At 40.8% G+C, this 15,847-nt stretch overlaps 1 protein-coding gene across 5 annotated transcripts in view; it reads right to left on the reverse strand.

Moving 5' to 3' along the window:
• MIB1 (MIB E3 ubiquitin protein ligase 1) overlaps positions 1-6,234 on the reverse strand; it is a 77,175-nt gene extending 70,941 nt beyond the window's left edge. For 4 of the 5 annotated variants that reach the window (XM_068190906.1, XM_068190896.1, XM_068190886.1 and 1 more), the window contains exon 1: positions 5,818-6,233. In XM_068190906.1, coding sequence (XP_068047007.1) covers positions 5,818-6,046 — 229 coding nt within the window. In that variant the 5' untranslated portion in view covers positions 6,047-6,233. Of the gene's footprint in view, positions 1-5,817 lie in introns of all 5 variants that reach the window. The other variant, XM_068190924.1, reaches the window with a different exon arrangement.
• Positions 6,235-15,847: the final 9,613 nt, after the last annotated feature.

Below are 15,847 nucleotides of genomic sequence, written 5' to 3' on the forward strand. Positions count from 1 at the left end.
GGTAGATTAAAATTACATAATCTTTTTGGTTGGAAAAGGCCCTGAAGACCATCGAGTCCAGCCATTAACTTAACACCACCAAGATCACCACTAAACCATGTCCCTAAGCACCATGCCTACACATCTTCTAAATATTTGCAGGGATGATTATTCAACCACTCCTCTGGGCAGCCTGTTCCTGTGCTTGACAACCCTTTTGGTGCAGATGGGGAACAGAGGGTCAGTCCATAACAGCTCCTCACACTTTTCCCCTGCCCATCATGTGTCCTGTCCACAAGCTTTATTCCTTGAGGAAAACACTCTTTGAGCATGGGCTCCCCCACGTGCTGTAGTGAGGATCCCTGCTCCACTGTGGCCCTCCATGGGTGGCACGAGGACAACCTGCATCACTGAGGTCTCCATCTGCTGGTTAACCATCCACACACCAAAACACGGCACTGAGGACCTGACAGTGGCACTACAGATACTCAGAGGGAAGGAAGGAGACATTACGTCCCGAGTTTCAGACTAGCTTGGTTCTACCCTAACGGACTGAAGGCTCATCAGCATTGAGATCATGTATTTCAATTTACCTTTACCAAAAAGAAAGCAGTTTATGCGCTCCCAAAACACCCATGATGTAAATCAAAGCACAGTATGTAAGAACAACCAGGAGACTGCATCAAGTGTAGGCTCTGGAGCCAAACTAAAATCCTGACCCAGAAGCAAAATCTGTCACATAAACTCTTCCTCTCTTCAAAAGGAAGGCTGTTTAAGAAAGCTTGAGAAACACAAACATTACAAAGTTTATATTAGGAAAGAAAGCCTTCATTAAACTACTGGAATAAATTAAAGTGCCATAAAAACTTCAAAATTCAGACAACAGCCTATAGCTGACCAGCTGTGCACCAGGAGAGCACTCTAGCTCTCTAAACTGAGATAATGAAAAAATTAAACTTCTAAATATTCTTCAAAATTTCCTAGAATCAGGCTATTTCAAAATGAAACGGTTTTGTGTCATATACACTTTAAAACCCAAAACAAACCAGGTAATGAGAAGCATACTTTCACCATGCCTAATTACTTTTAAATAACTGCCATTTCCTTATGTCCCTTCACCTTTAGTACACCATAAAACCCAATATTCCTGATGTCCACTTGTCATTAATACTTTTATTATTTTATTATTATTTCTATCTGAATTTTATATTCGCTTTCTACCTTAATGCCATGGTTATCTTCACTTTTCTCATCTCTTCCCAAATCCTCCCTGGATTACCTAGCTCACTATTCCTCTGTCACCACTCATTTATACATCAATTTTACAGCCCTTCACAAGTTTTTGAAACCCATGCTCACCTTACAGCTGTGAACAGAAATAAAAGTGGTGTTGCTTAAATTGCTATTTGAATTTGTTACAAATAGGGTTTTTTACTATAGATAATTAGATGGCAACCTACAGCTGTCCAATAAAAGAATTTTAACAGTAAAATCAGATGTACAAGGGGTATCCACATTCACTCGCTGTTAAACACAGAAGATACCAGTAGTGATTTCACTTCTCAAAACAATCAAAATCTGGTTTCCAATGGAGACATTACTCTCTACAGACCTGTAATGAACCAAAATCCCTTCATACCATAATGACAATACTACCATCAGGTAAGGGATACCATAAACAACTTTAAAAATTGATTTATATACACCCCAATTTAAAAAGCAGTAACAATGTTTTGTTCTTCCTATTCCTTCACCCCAGACCATTTTTACATTAGGGCCAGACTTTAGGTAAATTGAAAACAAAAAATTCTTCAAAATAATCAGTCAGATTCTGAAAAACTGCATGAAAACTCTAATGAGTGTTCCCACAAAAATAACTCATCAAGTAAATACACCATCTGGAAGTAGCCACCTGACCAATTACTATTACAGATACAAAATGCCAGACTTGCTAAAGCATGTGTCCTATCTGGTAAGGGAATCACAAGATACACAGGAAGGGAGAGGATTATCGTGTAGGAGTCATGGGGGAAGGGCAGAGAGAACAAAGAACACGTTTATTTTAAAAAACAGGCCTCCCAAGTACCACGACTCAGGAAGCTATTATTTTTTTTTAATTTGTGACGGCTCCTGTAGGCATTTACCAGTAGCCACTAAAAAAATCTTGACTAAGATAACTTGCTGTAAATTACACTTGATGTTCTAAAAGCAAGAACAAATAAACAAATATGCAGATTAAATCATAGGTGCTCTGTCTTTTAAAATGTTTTTAACATGTTTGACTTCATGACCAATTATGCCCCTTTTCAGGTACAAAAACCTATTAATACAATACAGAAAGCCACTCATCTTCCACAGGTAACACCCAGATTTTCAGAATTACCAGAATACAGCACATTACGCTTTCCACACTGCACTGATGCACACTCCAGCTGGGGGATAATTCTGTATCAAGATTTCCATTTCCTGACTCCAGCCCCTCCACCGCCTCCCCTTATTCAAACACAGTTTGGTAAATTCTTTCAGCGGGAAAGTAATATTGTTACTTTGAACCAACTGTATAAAAAAGGAAATGAATGACAAATGAATTCTGCTCTATAGAAAGCAAATCTTCAGAAAGAGAATAAACAGAAAAGGTTTCTGTATTGCTCATGGCTATTATGTGAACATAGCCAGATGTGCTCTCTACAAACGTGCTACTTGTCTGGCCTTTAGCTCAGGTAAAAGGCTGCCTTCCTTTCTAAATAAAAAGCTCGGATTTATAACCTTCTTGCTTCTCTTCAGCAACTCAGAAAACTACTCCTGTTTCTTTTCCAGAACACTATCAAAAAAGGAGGACACTCAAGACTCATAGATCCTGGCAAAAGTCTACTTCACAGAAAAAACAGGATTTATCTGCAAGTAATTGAACAACACACTGCACTACTGATGTATCACATCTGACCACTTTCTCCACTGAGGAACCAGATTCACAGGACCTACCTGAAGTTTTACTTTCATGTGAAATTTTGACTCTTTTCAAATCCTTGGTTTACCAATCCCTCTCAAGTGCTCTGTCTCACTTAAAGCAATGTGGGGTAATGTAAATATGACCACACCAAAGGGCAGCTAATACACAAGCCTGGTAGACATAATCAAAACAACCCCGAACTTCATATCACAAGTCCCTCATGACCCAGATGACTACATCTGGAGCAAAGAGTTTATAATATATTCTTCATGTAAATGAGTTTTTATTTTAAGAAGATGATCCTAGTATCTTAGCACTAAGGCTATTAACATTTTCTAAGATGTTAACATAGTGTCACAATGCTGGTAATAGCCTACAACCATTGAAAGACAAGAACAGTTTACCTTTTAAGTCTATGAAGCATCATTCTGGCATACACATATATATGCACATACATGAATCAAATTCAACTTGCCTTTTTTTTTTTTTTAACAGAATGACCTTCAAACATTACTTTTATAACACTCTAAGTTTCTGATGCACCATTACTGTTCCTGGCTGCACAGGCCTCAAACTTAAAACAGCAACTCTGGCTGCAAGCACCACTTCTAAGAACTTACAATCAAGACTAGCTTTGAATACATACCAGAAAGAACTCCCAGCAATAACTAATTTTTATTTTTACTATTTTACTTTTATATTTATTTTCCCTATAAACTTACATTGTGACTGTAAATTCATGAACCAGAGAATTTTTTTTTCATTTTAAACTATAAGAGCCATGACACACACTCCACTAAGTATCCTCAAACAAAAGGCCACCCCATGCTATATAACATTTCCTCGCTCAACATCATCATTAATACTACCACAAGAAATTTCTGTCACCTAATCCCACTTACATTAATGTCCCTCGAGAAGTATCAAAGTATCATCCAAAGTCAGAGTCACTTGCTCTAAACAATGGACAGTCACCACCATGGAGAAAAAACAAATCATTACCAAAAGGTGAAGAAGGGAAGTGATTTAGACAAGACTACAAAGTGAATCAGCAGTAAACCGAGGACTTCAGTCCAAACTGACAGCACCTTAACTCTATTAACTTTGCCTTTTTGTTACAACTACTTTACAGTTTTCTACTCTTCCCATCTCCAGGGAATAAAGACCTCAAAAGTAACTCCCTCTAGCAAAAAGCAACCCTGGGTACTTCCACACAACAGTTCCATGAGGATGAGGATGATGTTCGCCAGAAACCTCAGGAAGAGAAATACCATTTTGCTAAGCCTGGCAACAGCAATGTGTGTGACAAAATATACACAGTTTTATCTGAAACAGAAGTTAAAATTCTAATACAAAAGTATAACCAGAAATTAAAATCAGGTGGAATAAAGCAAGAAACCGAAATAAAAACATGACAGTTTTAAAACTGAATATTAAGTCTAAGCTTCCAGATGCAGTTAAGAGGACACCATCTGCTTGCAAATATGTCAGGCAGGGCTAGAACAATGAGCATTCGAGGCTCATATGCAACATTTATGCATATGCTTCAGTTCCAAGAAGAAGCAGTCCCACTGGTTCCTACAGGACATCAAACACAGGTAAGTTTCTAAGCATAAACATCTGCAAGACAAGGACTGACAACCTGAAAGACTTCTCTTTCTGTTTTAAAGTCCAATGCAAAAGGGTTTTCAAAAAAACCATCATCATCACACCAGCAGAGAGGCAGGCACCCAGTCACTGAAAAATTAAATCCATCTCAAAGGGTAACCATGCAATATTTGGGGCTCTTTCCTTAGCAAAGTTTTTTGTAATTAGGATGAATTTCATGATTCTGCCTCCTCAAAAGTCTTTTAGCTTCAACTACTGCTATAATTTTCCTTGCTGTAACACTACACATAGCTGGCACAAAGATGGTCTCTCCATCACGTTCTAAATGAAAGACACATTACAAAAGAATACAGCTCTAGTGCCTCAACAAATCAGTACAGACACCTCATTACTGAGGCAATCCTGACCGGCCCAAAAGCCACCTCAAATTATTTCTGATGAAACTTAACAATATCTATATTTTTCTGTGTGAGTTTTCACTGTAAAAACAGGTGCTATAATGAACAATTCCCCTGCAGTCTTTGCAACACTAACACTGCCGCATAATGTCAGTGCAGATCAAATTCCATTGTCCAAAACGACAGGATTTAAAGCATAAATATCAAACAACTAACTAATTAAAGGAATGAACTCATGCACTTCTTTTCCTCCCAGTACCTTTACCATTTTACAGCAGCTCTAGCAATACAGATAAAAGGCAACGTGCAGATTAAAGGCACCAAACCACAGTATTTCAACCACTTAGTGTAACCTTTAGAAAAAAGGTAGTACACATCTCTTCTGCAACTATCCCTATACTTGATTCAAGGATGACTGCCAGTATTTTACAAAACTGTTCTGAAACATAAATTCAAGAAGTGGGGATCGGGGCGTGAAAGCAAACCCAAACCTTGATGTCTCTCCCTCTCGACTGCCTCCGTCCACCTCGTCCCCAGCACAACAGGAGTCTGCTGTCTGTGGCAGATCACTTTTGCTTTGTCCACCCCAATTTAGCAGTCCCGGGACCACTTCTCTCCCCGCGGCCCCGCGCTGTAGATTTTCCCCAAGTTTCCGTGTACACACACACAGACATACGGACGCGCACAGACAGACACCCACGCGCGGGGAGGGGGAGGGTGCCTGACTCCCCCCCGCCCAAATCCAAGGCAAAGGCGCACCTCTAGAAGGGGAAGGAAGGGCGCAATGCTCTCCCCAGGACGGGACCCCCCAGCACCCCGGAGCGCTGCCCTCCGGACCCAGCGCCGTGGCGGTGGAGGTGCCTCCATTCCCTCCCCGCTCACCGGTGGGCGCGCTGTCGAGGATGCGGAGGTCGTAGGCCCCGGAGCAGCGGTAGTTGGCGGCGGTGCCGTTGTCCCACACCACGACCACCTCCTCGGGGCTCTCGAAGCTGCGCACGGTGCCCACATGGCCCTCGCCGCCATCCTGCTTCCCCCACTTCCAGTCCGGGCCGCGGACCACCCGGGCCCCGACTCCTTCCACCATCACCCGGTTGTTCCGCGAGCTGCTCATCCCGGCGGCGGAGCCCTGGGGCGGATGGAAGGGGCGCGCAGCCCGCAGGCGGCGGAGGGGGACCCCGATGGGGGCGGCTAACTCGGGCGCCGGGCGGGAATCTCCGTCCGGCTCTTCTCCTTGCTCGCTCGCTCTCTTCTTTCCTTCTTCGCTCCCTACGCGCCCATTCCCCGGCCCCAGCGGCGCCCCCCGCCCACTCCCACCGCCAGCCCCGATCCCGCCGCTACATCCGGGACCTGCGGCCGCGACGGCGCCGGCTCCACGGAGACCCGCGGGGCCGCCCCCGCCCCGCCGCGCTGCGCATGCGCAGCCGCCGCGGCGGGCGCGTCACTCGAGCGCCCCCTGCGGAGCCGCGGCGGGCACTGCCCCTCGCCCTGCCCCGGTCCGGCCCTGGGGCTGTGCCCGAGGGAAGGGCCGGGAGCGGAGGAGCGGGCCGGGAGCGGAGGAGCGAACCGGGGCGGTTCGAGCCCGCCGGCAGGCCTGCCCCAGGCTCCGACAGGTCCCCAGCCCGGCCATTCCTTCTGGAATCGCGGCATCCTGCCGCCGAGGGCTGTGGCGCCGCCCCGCCCGGCTCTGAGGGGATGATGTGGTGGCCGACTTCTCCGTCCACGAGGTGTTCCTATCGCCTGTGCTTCAGTGGCAGAGGGATTATCAATTCAATTTTATCAACTAAGTCATGAGCGATCTACCTTAGGTAAACCATAGAATTATTGAATGGTTTGGGTCAGAAGGGTCCTTGATGATCATCTGGTCCCAGCCCGCCTGCCGTGGGCATGGACAACTTCCAATAGACTAGGTTGCTCAAATCCCCATCCAACGCAACCTTGAACACTTCCAAGGATGGGGCATTTTATGAATCTACAATTCTATGATTCTAAACCTGTGTTTTCTCATTTTCGATTTACTTTTGTGTCCTCACCTCCCATTTTCTTTTCAAACTGTGCTTGTGAGACTTGCGTACTACTGAGGTGAGGTTGGTGGGGCCATACTTTTGTACCCAGGAGCGTTTTAAGCTGGTGTTCAGGTGCTCCAGTCTGCCAAAGGGAGGAATCAGTACCTCCACCTGCCCTTCCCACCTCAGAGGATCCTTCACAGAGGATCTACTTGCTCAAACTTTGAGCCAATACCTGCAATGCAATTCTTCATAAACTACCCTCTTCGTTAGCACTCCCGTGACACTCAAGGATTTCCTTTAATGCCACACAACCTTGCTAATCTTTTATAGAATATGATTCTTCATTTCAAAAATGGTCCACCATTGCTTTTGTCTCTCCTTTTTTTGTGTGTCACCTTTTTAAAAGCATCTATCCTAAAGGACAGACAAGTCTGAACCAGACAAAAGAAAACAATTTCTTAGTCAACAGGGTTATGGCTGAAAAAAAGCATAAATTATGTTCTGGGTATTTTTAATGTTTATGTGCTTTCTTCCACCTTTGTGGTTATTAATACAGCTAGAAGAGTCTATGAGGTCATCTCCTGACTTCTTTCGTGCAGTTTTTTACTAAAGGTATAACAGAGCAGAATAATATGAACATATAACCACCAGGCCACCACATTCCTCACATAATTTATTCCTTCTAAAACCCTGCTCAGGCTAAAGAATGTTACCTCAAACATGATGTTGTGTTCTGACAATGGGCAATCCCAAGCAGTGTCCAATTTCTGCTCCTGCAGTTGAAACCTCAAAGCCCAACAGATACAGATACCACACAGCTGCCAGGCAGCGTGGGTTTATGGCACATGTTTGTCCTTATACAAAAGCTACCCACAACTTGTACTAGCTTTTTACATTGGTACATGGCAGAATTTCCCATAAATTCTGGAGGTTTCTTGATGTATCAAAGGATCTAGCTGGGCTCTTGTGGGAATAATTTGCTCATCTGCCTCATTCTACTTTTTTGTGCTTTGATAGTTATGGACAAATATAAATTTCACACATGCCTAAGGATAAGCCACAGTATGTTTTTCTATTATTCTGGCACAGATAGATAAAAAAGGTTTTTGTAATCAGGAAAAGTATTTCTTTTCAGGAAAAGAAATAACTAACAAAGTCTGAGATCAGATGTAGTTCTCCTAGAGAGAATCTGAGAAGTTAATCTCTTACATTAATTTTTCCACAAAAATATATCCTAGATTGCAAACCTTAAGAGAATCTGCTGCCGCTGCTGCAGTTCAGCAGCAATGTATGTGAGTAGATATCATCCTGGAGCTTCTTCTCTCCCAATAATCCTTCTGACGATTCATGCTCTGTCTATCACAATAACCTGTGCCTCTCCTCCTACACACCTGCTTTTCCTATCAGATGTTTTACTTGCAAAAACCAGACTCTCTAAAGATGCCTGGATCATTTCAGAGGTGTCTTAGACACACAAGAGCATAATTAATAACTGGAATCCAGTATCTATTGGACTGAATGAGACTACTCCCTCAATAGCTGACAGGGAGTTCTTTACCAGCTCAAAATACTTGTACGACTTTATTTGAGTGGTAGAAAAGAAAGGCTGGATAGACTGGGCTGATGCATTCACATGCAAATGAGTACATGACTAATTTTTGCACTCTATTCTCCCGTCATTTCTAATCCTATATGGCCACAAAGTTGTGGAAGGTGTAAAATTGTCTCTGGCTACATGATTCGGTTTTCCAGAATCCCAAATATTTTATTGTAGTATCTCTTTGAGTCATACTTTATATTCCATATTCTGTGCTCCTGTTTAACCAACTAGTAAAGAAAAAAAGATATTCGGCTCTGGAATATTTTATTTGAATTAGCCTTCAAAATTTAATTCTGTTTTCAGATGGAGATTTAAAAGGTGACATCAGGGCACAGAAAAAGAATATAGCTTTGGGGAAAGATTTTCAAGTTTTGTTGGACAGTTAAGTGGTCCTGTCTTGATATTTTTCTGGTATCAGCCACAGGAATATACAACAGCATTAGTGCTAGAATAATCAGCAAGAAAATCTAATTCTGAGTAAGGACCAGAAGACGATTGGAGACTCACAGAAGAGTGTAGCTAGAAGAATCAGAATGTAATAGAAAGGGAAGAAGAGAACTTTGAGTTTTGAAAAGAAGCTGAACGAAGATAAGAAATAAAACAAGCAAAAGTATAAACAAGATAGAGATTCCATAGGAAGCTGAATCCAATTAACATATTGTGACAAGAAAAGCGACAGACACCGCATTTTCAGATATGTGTCAGCATTTTATTTAAAAGCTGGGAAACTAGCCACAGTAACACCTTAAGGAAAGAACTCATATTCATTTTTCAGCTGAAAAAACCCTTGCTGGCTTAAGGCCTTTTGTGAGGGAGAAGGTGTTAGCTCCTTGGCTGGCTGGTTGTACACAAAATAAATTCACACGGATTTGCGGTTGTCTCTAACAAGTCTCTGGTCCCTCAATGGGACTGTTTTCTTCTCCTGATGTATGCTGAGTGCTTCTCATATCTCCTAAACTTGCATTTGCCCCTAATTGTACAGAACAGTCATTTTACAGGAAAGAAGAGAAGGGAGAAGAGATAAGAAAGAGAAAGGAGAAGGGAAGAGAAGAGAGAACAAGAAGAGAGAGAAGAGAGAGAGAAGAGGCGCAAGTTTCTTACCTTCCATTTTCAAATTGCGGAGAGGAGGGGAGGGGAAGGGAGGGGAGAGGGAGAGGGAGAGCCCTGAGGAGCACTGCTGGTGACAAGTAACCAGCCAGATGTGACCCCATTCACCACAACCGCATGAGCCCTTTCCTTCAGCCAGTTCTTCACCCAGTGCATTGGGAACCAGCTCATCCCATGTTTGGATAACTTGTCCAAAAGGATGATGTGAGGGACAGTATCAAAAGCCTTACTAAAATCCAGAAAAACTGCATTCACTGTCTTCCCTTCAGCAACTAGATGTGTGACTGTATCATAACCAAATTGGTTAAACAGGACTGTTCCTTGTGAATCCATGTGCTCACACTGCAGGTAATTTAATCCACCAGTCCTCAGATTGTGGGGGAAAATGCCAACTAAACCCTCAATACCAGAGTTGGCAGACAATTTATTTCTTTGCTTTTCAGGTCTACAATCTAAAAATTATACTTATAACCCCCTCAAACCTAGAACCAGTAGAAGAATGGCACTATGGGGTTTTTTTCACTATTCAGACTGGCAGAGCAGTAATGCCTTAAACTGCTGCATCACGAGCAAGCAAGGCTCATCTGTGAAAGGCTTATTTACAGTGTTGCTGGCCCTGTGAGACAGTGCTTGCTTTGAACACCTCAGGTAGTTGTGGCAGAGCGGTTGAATCACAGGCTGGAGGAAAGGAATCCACAGTGCTTTAGGCAGACTCTAATTGCAAATACTCATTCATATTCATCCAGTGAAGGAGTTTGGATGTGCAAAATGAGCTAGTGAACAAGTTCTCTTCTGGCTACCCAAAATTATGTATATTGCTGAGTTAATCCCTCAGCTGGTGATTTTGGTCTTCCTCACCAGTTTCTGCCATATTGGAGGAATCCAGTAAGGAGCCAAGAGAGAAGACCTCTGGTTTGTGCAGAATCCAGTGCTGTGCATACCCTGTAGCCTCCTTGGTTTTGTTAGAAAGCAAACACCTCCTGAAAACTGAAAGCATTCTAGATTTTAATTTTCTGGTTTTAAACAAAAGGGATTTTATACCACAATTCTTTCCTGTGGACAAAAGTACTAGGAAAAAAATGAGGAAAAAGGAAGCAACTGTCTTGCTTTCATCAAAATAGGCCTATTCTTCTCTGTGTAACTAACTCAAGTAACTGAGGAAGACAGACAGAAATATTGGCAAATAAGATAAAAAATACTGTCTTACTGGGAAAAAAATGCCCCAAACTTTTTTTTTTTTTTTTTTTAATGAAAAGTATGTAACCCCACTCCACAGAAACTTCTGGTCTGATAAACAAGCCACTTCTTTAAGTGAAAATGTACATAATGTATATTTTCTGGAACCCGAAGTACCAGTTAGGAACTGCAGGGCATATCCTGTTTATCCGTGGTTTAGTGGCAAAAACAACCCTAATTCCGCAGCCTCTGCTGCCATCGCGTGGCCGTGAAACATCTCTCATTAATGCTAAAACTCACCCGTCGTCTTCTCGCACTCTTATTTCCTCTGCTTTATTTGCCAGATTCAATCCCCCGGCACAATCCAATTTTCTTCCTCAGTTTTCAGAAATGTCATGAATAATTGGCATTGCTTTTTTCCCTAGTTTCTGCAGATTAAAATATTTTTAATGCCAGATAGTGAGCAAGTTGTCATGCACCAGAGCAAATTGCTTTGGTGAGTTTGGTTTCCACTATGCTAATGGCATCCCATATGAAACTGTTGATTAGAACAGATGTATTAACCCACAATGTCTATGACACTGGATTTTTTTTTCTAAGGAGTTTTATCTCCTTTTCTAGAAAAGAAAAACAGCTTAGCAGAGAACAGAATAAAAAGACATCATTTCATTTTCCTGCTGGGAAACAGAAGCACTCCTATGGAGATCTGCTAAAAATAATGGTTTTTGGTTTGGGGATTTTTTGGTTTTTTTTTTTTTTTTTGGTTGTTTTTTTTTGTTTGATTATTTGGTTTGGTTTTGGTTTTTGTCTGTAGCTAAAAACTTCAACATGTTGAAAAAAGTGTTTTAGGACAATAATAATGATCATCCTGGAATCTTCTTTTTTGGTTAAGGTTTTAAATTTTACTGTGCTGAACTCTTTTGAATGGAAAAAAAATAAGAAACCAGTGAAGTTAATCCTGAAGTTTTAAATATTCAAAAATAAAATAAAATAATTTAAAATTATGTAGCAGTCTAGGGCATACACACTACAATACCACGTACTGATGTTTGCACATCTGTACAAATTCTCCTACTTTAGCATACCTTAGAGGATTCAAAAACATATACTTACCTGATATTTCCAAGCGTTTAGCCAAATATTGTTGTTTAATTTATAGATTATTTTAAAAATAGGTGATGCATTGCAAGGAGGGATTAATTTCTTCCTGGTATTAAATTTCCTGATTGCAAAGAAAGATTGTAAAGAAAGTACTTACTTGAAATTCTAAGATGTAATCAGAACCAGCTAGGTCATATTTTTAGACTGATAGGAAAATAAACTGTCTCCACGAGTCATCAAGTTATTTTAAGAATGTTCTTACTTTATGTGCATGATAATCTTTGTTGCAATCAATGGGGCCAATCGTGTGCATACAGTGTCCTGTGTCAAGTACAGGTTTTTCTTCTACTACAAAGACATTCAATATGCACTAAGTAATGCCTGAAAGATGACTTCAGTACCAAAGAATACCTCTGTTTAATTTTAACAGTCCTCCAAAATAGTAACAAACATTGAGCAACTCAAGAAGAATCTAAATTTTCTATGTTTTGTCATAAGAAAATTGTTCCAGTCACAACATTATGTAATCCTAAATTCTAAGAAGTAATATTTGCAGTACACTGTGACAGACTTGTTGAAATTTGTATTTATCTAAAGCACGGATAGAAAATTTTTAAAAATTAAAAAATCTGTTGCTAGACAAGGGAAAATGCTTTGCATAAAGTAAACATTTAAAAGATAAATTTCATTTAAATTTGTATACAAATCTTATAAATAATTTTCACTCTTAACATGCTAAAGAAAATCTAAGAAATTGCCTAAAGGAAGAAGATTCATTGAGCTTATTTCTGACTCCACTGAATTCAGCTGGGGCCATACTGCTAATGTACATAGAAAAAGAGTTTACCAAATGTATATGGAAGTTATTTCATTGGGGAGGGAGGTGTTATATGATTATAAATCATTCTAAGATATTTTGGTCTTTTGTGTGAAATACAACTATTTATCCTTTTATCTTCTTTGAAGTGATTATGAAGGAATGAAAACCGGTAAATAAAACTGAGAATGCTTTATTGCAATAAATCTTCCTCGAAGACAGGAAGAAATTTAACATGGATTCAACATCCAGTTCTAGTGTGCTCTTTCAAAAATTCTCTAAGTTCTGTATCAGCTTCTGTTAATATTTTTAATGAAAAAAAATTGATAAGACAGATGTCCTCAATATAGTTGCTCACTTTCAACAGTCCTCCATTAGCCATGATTTTATACTTAGCAGTTTGCCAGCTGTAGTCTAGGGCAGGGAGCTGATTTCATGCAAATCAGATCCTGCAAGAGTCATCCCGAGGGAAACAAATACTGAGCAGTCTTCCTGTTGCAGCAGCTGTTGAAGGTATCTTCAGTCACCCAAACAGAGAGTAAAACAATACTACACCTGATGAATTGAAATACATTTAATTGAAGGAAACATAGTTAAGGGAAGAAGCTAAATTATCACAGAATCATAGAATGGTCTGGGTTGGAAGGGAATGTAAATATAATCTAGTTCCAACCACCCTGCCATAGGCTGGGACACCTTCCACTAGACTACGTTGCTCAAAACCTCACCCACTCTGGCCCTCAACACCTCCAGAAATGGCACATCCACAGCTTCTCTGAAATCTCTGAATCTACCCTCATCCAGTTGAAAGCTGTTCCTGTGCATGTGACAGCCTGCTCAGAGAGCAAGAAAAATAGATAAGTTTTCCCAGAATCAGCTTGTGAGACTTTAGGGAGTTGAAGATAAACAATGGTAGCTTATTATCATAAACAACCCGCAGGTGTTGTTTTCCTACTCCGTTTTCCTGTTTTTCTCAAAGATTGTTTATAAGAAAGGCATTTTGTTAATTAGGCAATCAGGTGAAATGTATTGATTAATTGACCAGTCTGCTCTATCTGTGTTGGAAAAATATATAAAAAGAGAGAATTCAAAATAAAGTGGCTATACTATGCAAATCAGCCTTCTGGTGAGTCTGTGTCTTTTATTACTCAACAGTGACACATTCCCTTGTCCTACCACTACAAGCCCTCATAAAAATTCCCTCTCCAGGTCTCTTCTAGCCCTCCATTAAGTATCCAAATGCAGCTTTAGGTGTCCCCAGGGCGTTCTCTTCTGCAGGATGAATGACTCCTGTTCTCTCTGTCTTCAAAGATCCTCCATGCCTCTGATCATTTTTGTGGCCCTCTACCAGGTTCACATCTTTCCTGTGCTGAGGTCTCCAGAGCTGGATGCAACACTCCAGGTGGGTTCTGACAAGAAAAAATTAGAGAGGGAGAATCACCTCCCTTCCCTGCTGGCTACACTCCTTTTGACACTGTCCAGGATGCTGTTGGCCTTCTGGGCTGCAAGCAATTTTCAGGTCATGTTGAGTTTCTCATCCACCAACATGTACCAAATAAGTTCTTATTAAATCCTTTGCTCCTTCCAATTTTACCACCATAAAGGGCTGAGAAATACTCCTTAATGGAGTAAAGAGAAGAAGCATGGAAGAAAAATATATGGATGCATGGGAATATGAAGTAAGAGTAGCAAGGCTTAAGAAAGGGACAACAGAAGCAGCCCTTCCTAATGCCACAATTATTGATTTTTTCATGAGCACCAAGAGTACAAACACAAACACAGCTTGGCTTTTTCTATCTGAAATTTGAAGAGCCTCCAACACAGAACATTTTCACTGACTTCATTCATATTTTTAGGAAAGACAAATAAATAATACGCATGAAGAAGTCTTGAGAAATGCTGAATTGAATTTTTCAAATGCACTTTTTTTCTCCCATTCCCTTGTTGATAATAAATATCACCAACACTGTATGCCTTTTCCTTAATGGAAAACTTTTCAGATGTTTTATGCATGGACTTTGCACTTTTTAAGTATCCCAAGATAGTTTATGCTGACACAAATATATTTTTCCCATTTTGTTAGATGAATACTAAATTTAAACAAACATTAAAAGAATAAAATCAAACAGAACCTTGAATTTAGAGTTCCGAGGTTAAAAGTCACTTTGCCCCTCCTCAAAGGTACTGCATTGAAATCCATTCCAAGAGTGGGCCTACAGAGAACTGCAGTGGGGCCAACTTGCAACTTTCCACTGGAATGTCAGTAAGAACATAATGATTCTGTCCCAAACCCCAGATGATCACAGAACAACCTCCCTAAACAAAAGATAACATAAATATAGTGCAGACTTCTAGTGATAAAAGCAAATCAAACTGTAACTCTTCAATTGCTTCTGTTATTATCTATTGCTTAAGCAAGATAAATTGGGAGACAATATGAAAGAACAGTCCTGTGCACTTTCATTTCTGCTTAATCTATAATCCATTAGTAGTGGGTTGAGGTAATTATTTTATGAAGCACTTGGAGAGAAGAGGGCATATTGCAAACAGGAACTCTCTCTGGGAATGTGGACTCTCCTCCTCTGAAAAAAAAAATGCAGTAAGTTTTCAAAACACCATAGTGACCACCTCATTTTTTCACACATGCAAAATTTGCAATGACTCCATCACTTGGAAGTGGTTGTAGTATGAGCACAATACAGCCTTTTCTTTATCAGCTCTGCAAAACGTGTTGTAGGCCAAAGGACAACCTTTTAAAGACTTAAAAAAACCCGACACCAGAACTGAAGGTTCTGATGGGGATTGCTTGAAGCAGAAGGAAGTTACTAACATTACTGCTGTTGTCAATGTAGGAACATGTTTACACAGTTCCTAAAAAACCCAAACCCCTCAGCCCTTCTCAGTACATGTCATTTGTTTCAGTTTGCCAGCAGCATGTCACATGTGCCTGACCTTGTTGATATCCCCATGAGTAACCAACACAGGGTAGGTGGAAGTCCAAGACCAGATAAACCTCATCAACCTTTGTGTCTGGATGTTTTTTCAGGATTTAATCTCTCTTGATTGTTGATCAAGTCATTAAACTATTGGATTTGTATGACTCAA

The sequence above is a fragment of the Anomalospiza imberbis genome, chromosome 1 (assembly GCF_031753505.1).
Source record: "Anomalospiza imberbis isolate Cuckoo-Finch-1a 21T00152 chromosome 1, ASM3175350v1, whole genome shotgun sequence".
Lineage (NCBI taxonomy): Eukaryota > Metazoa > Chordata > Aves > Passeriformes > Viduidae > Anomalospiza > Anomalospiza imberbis.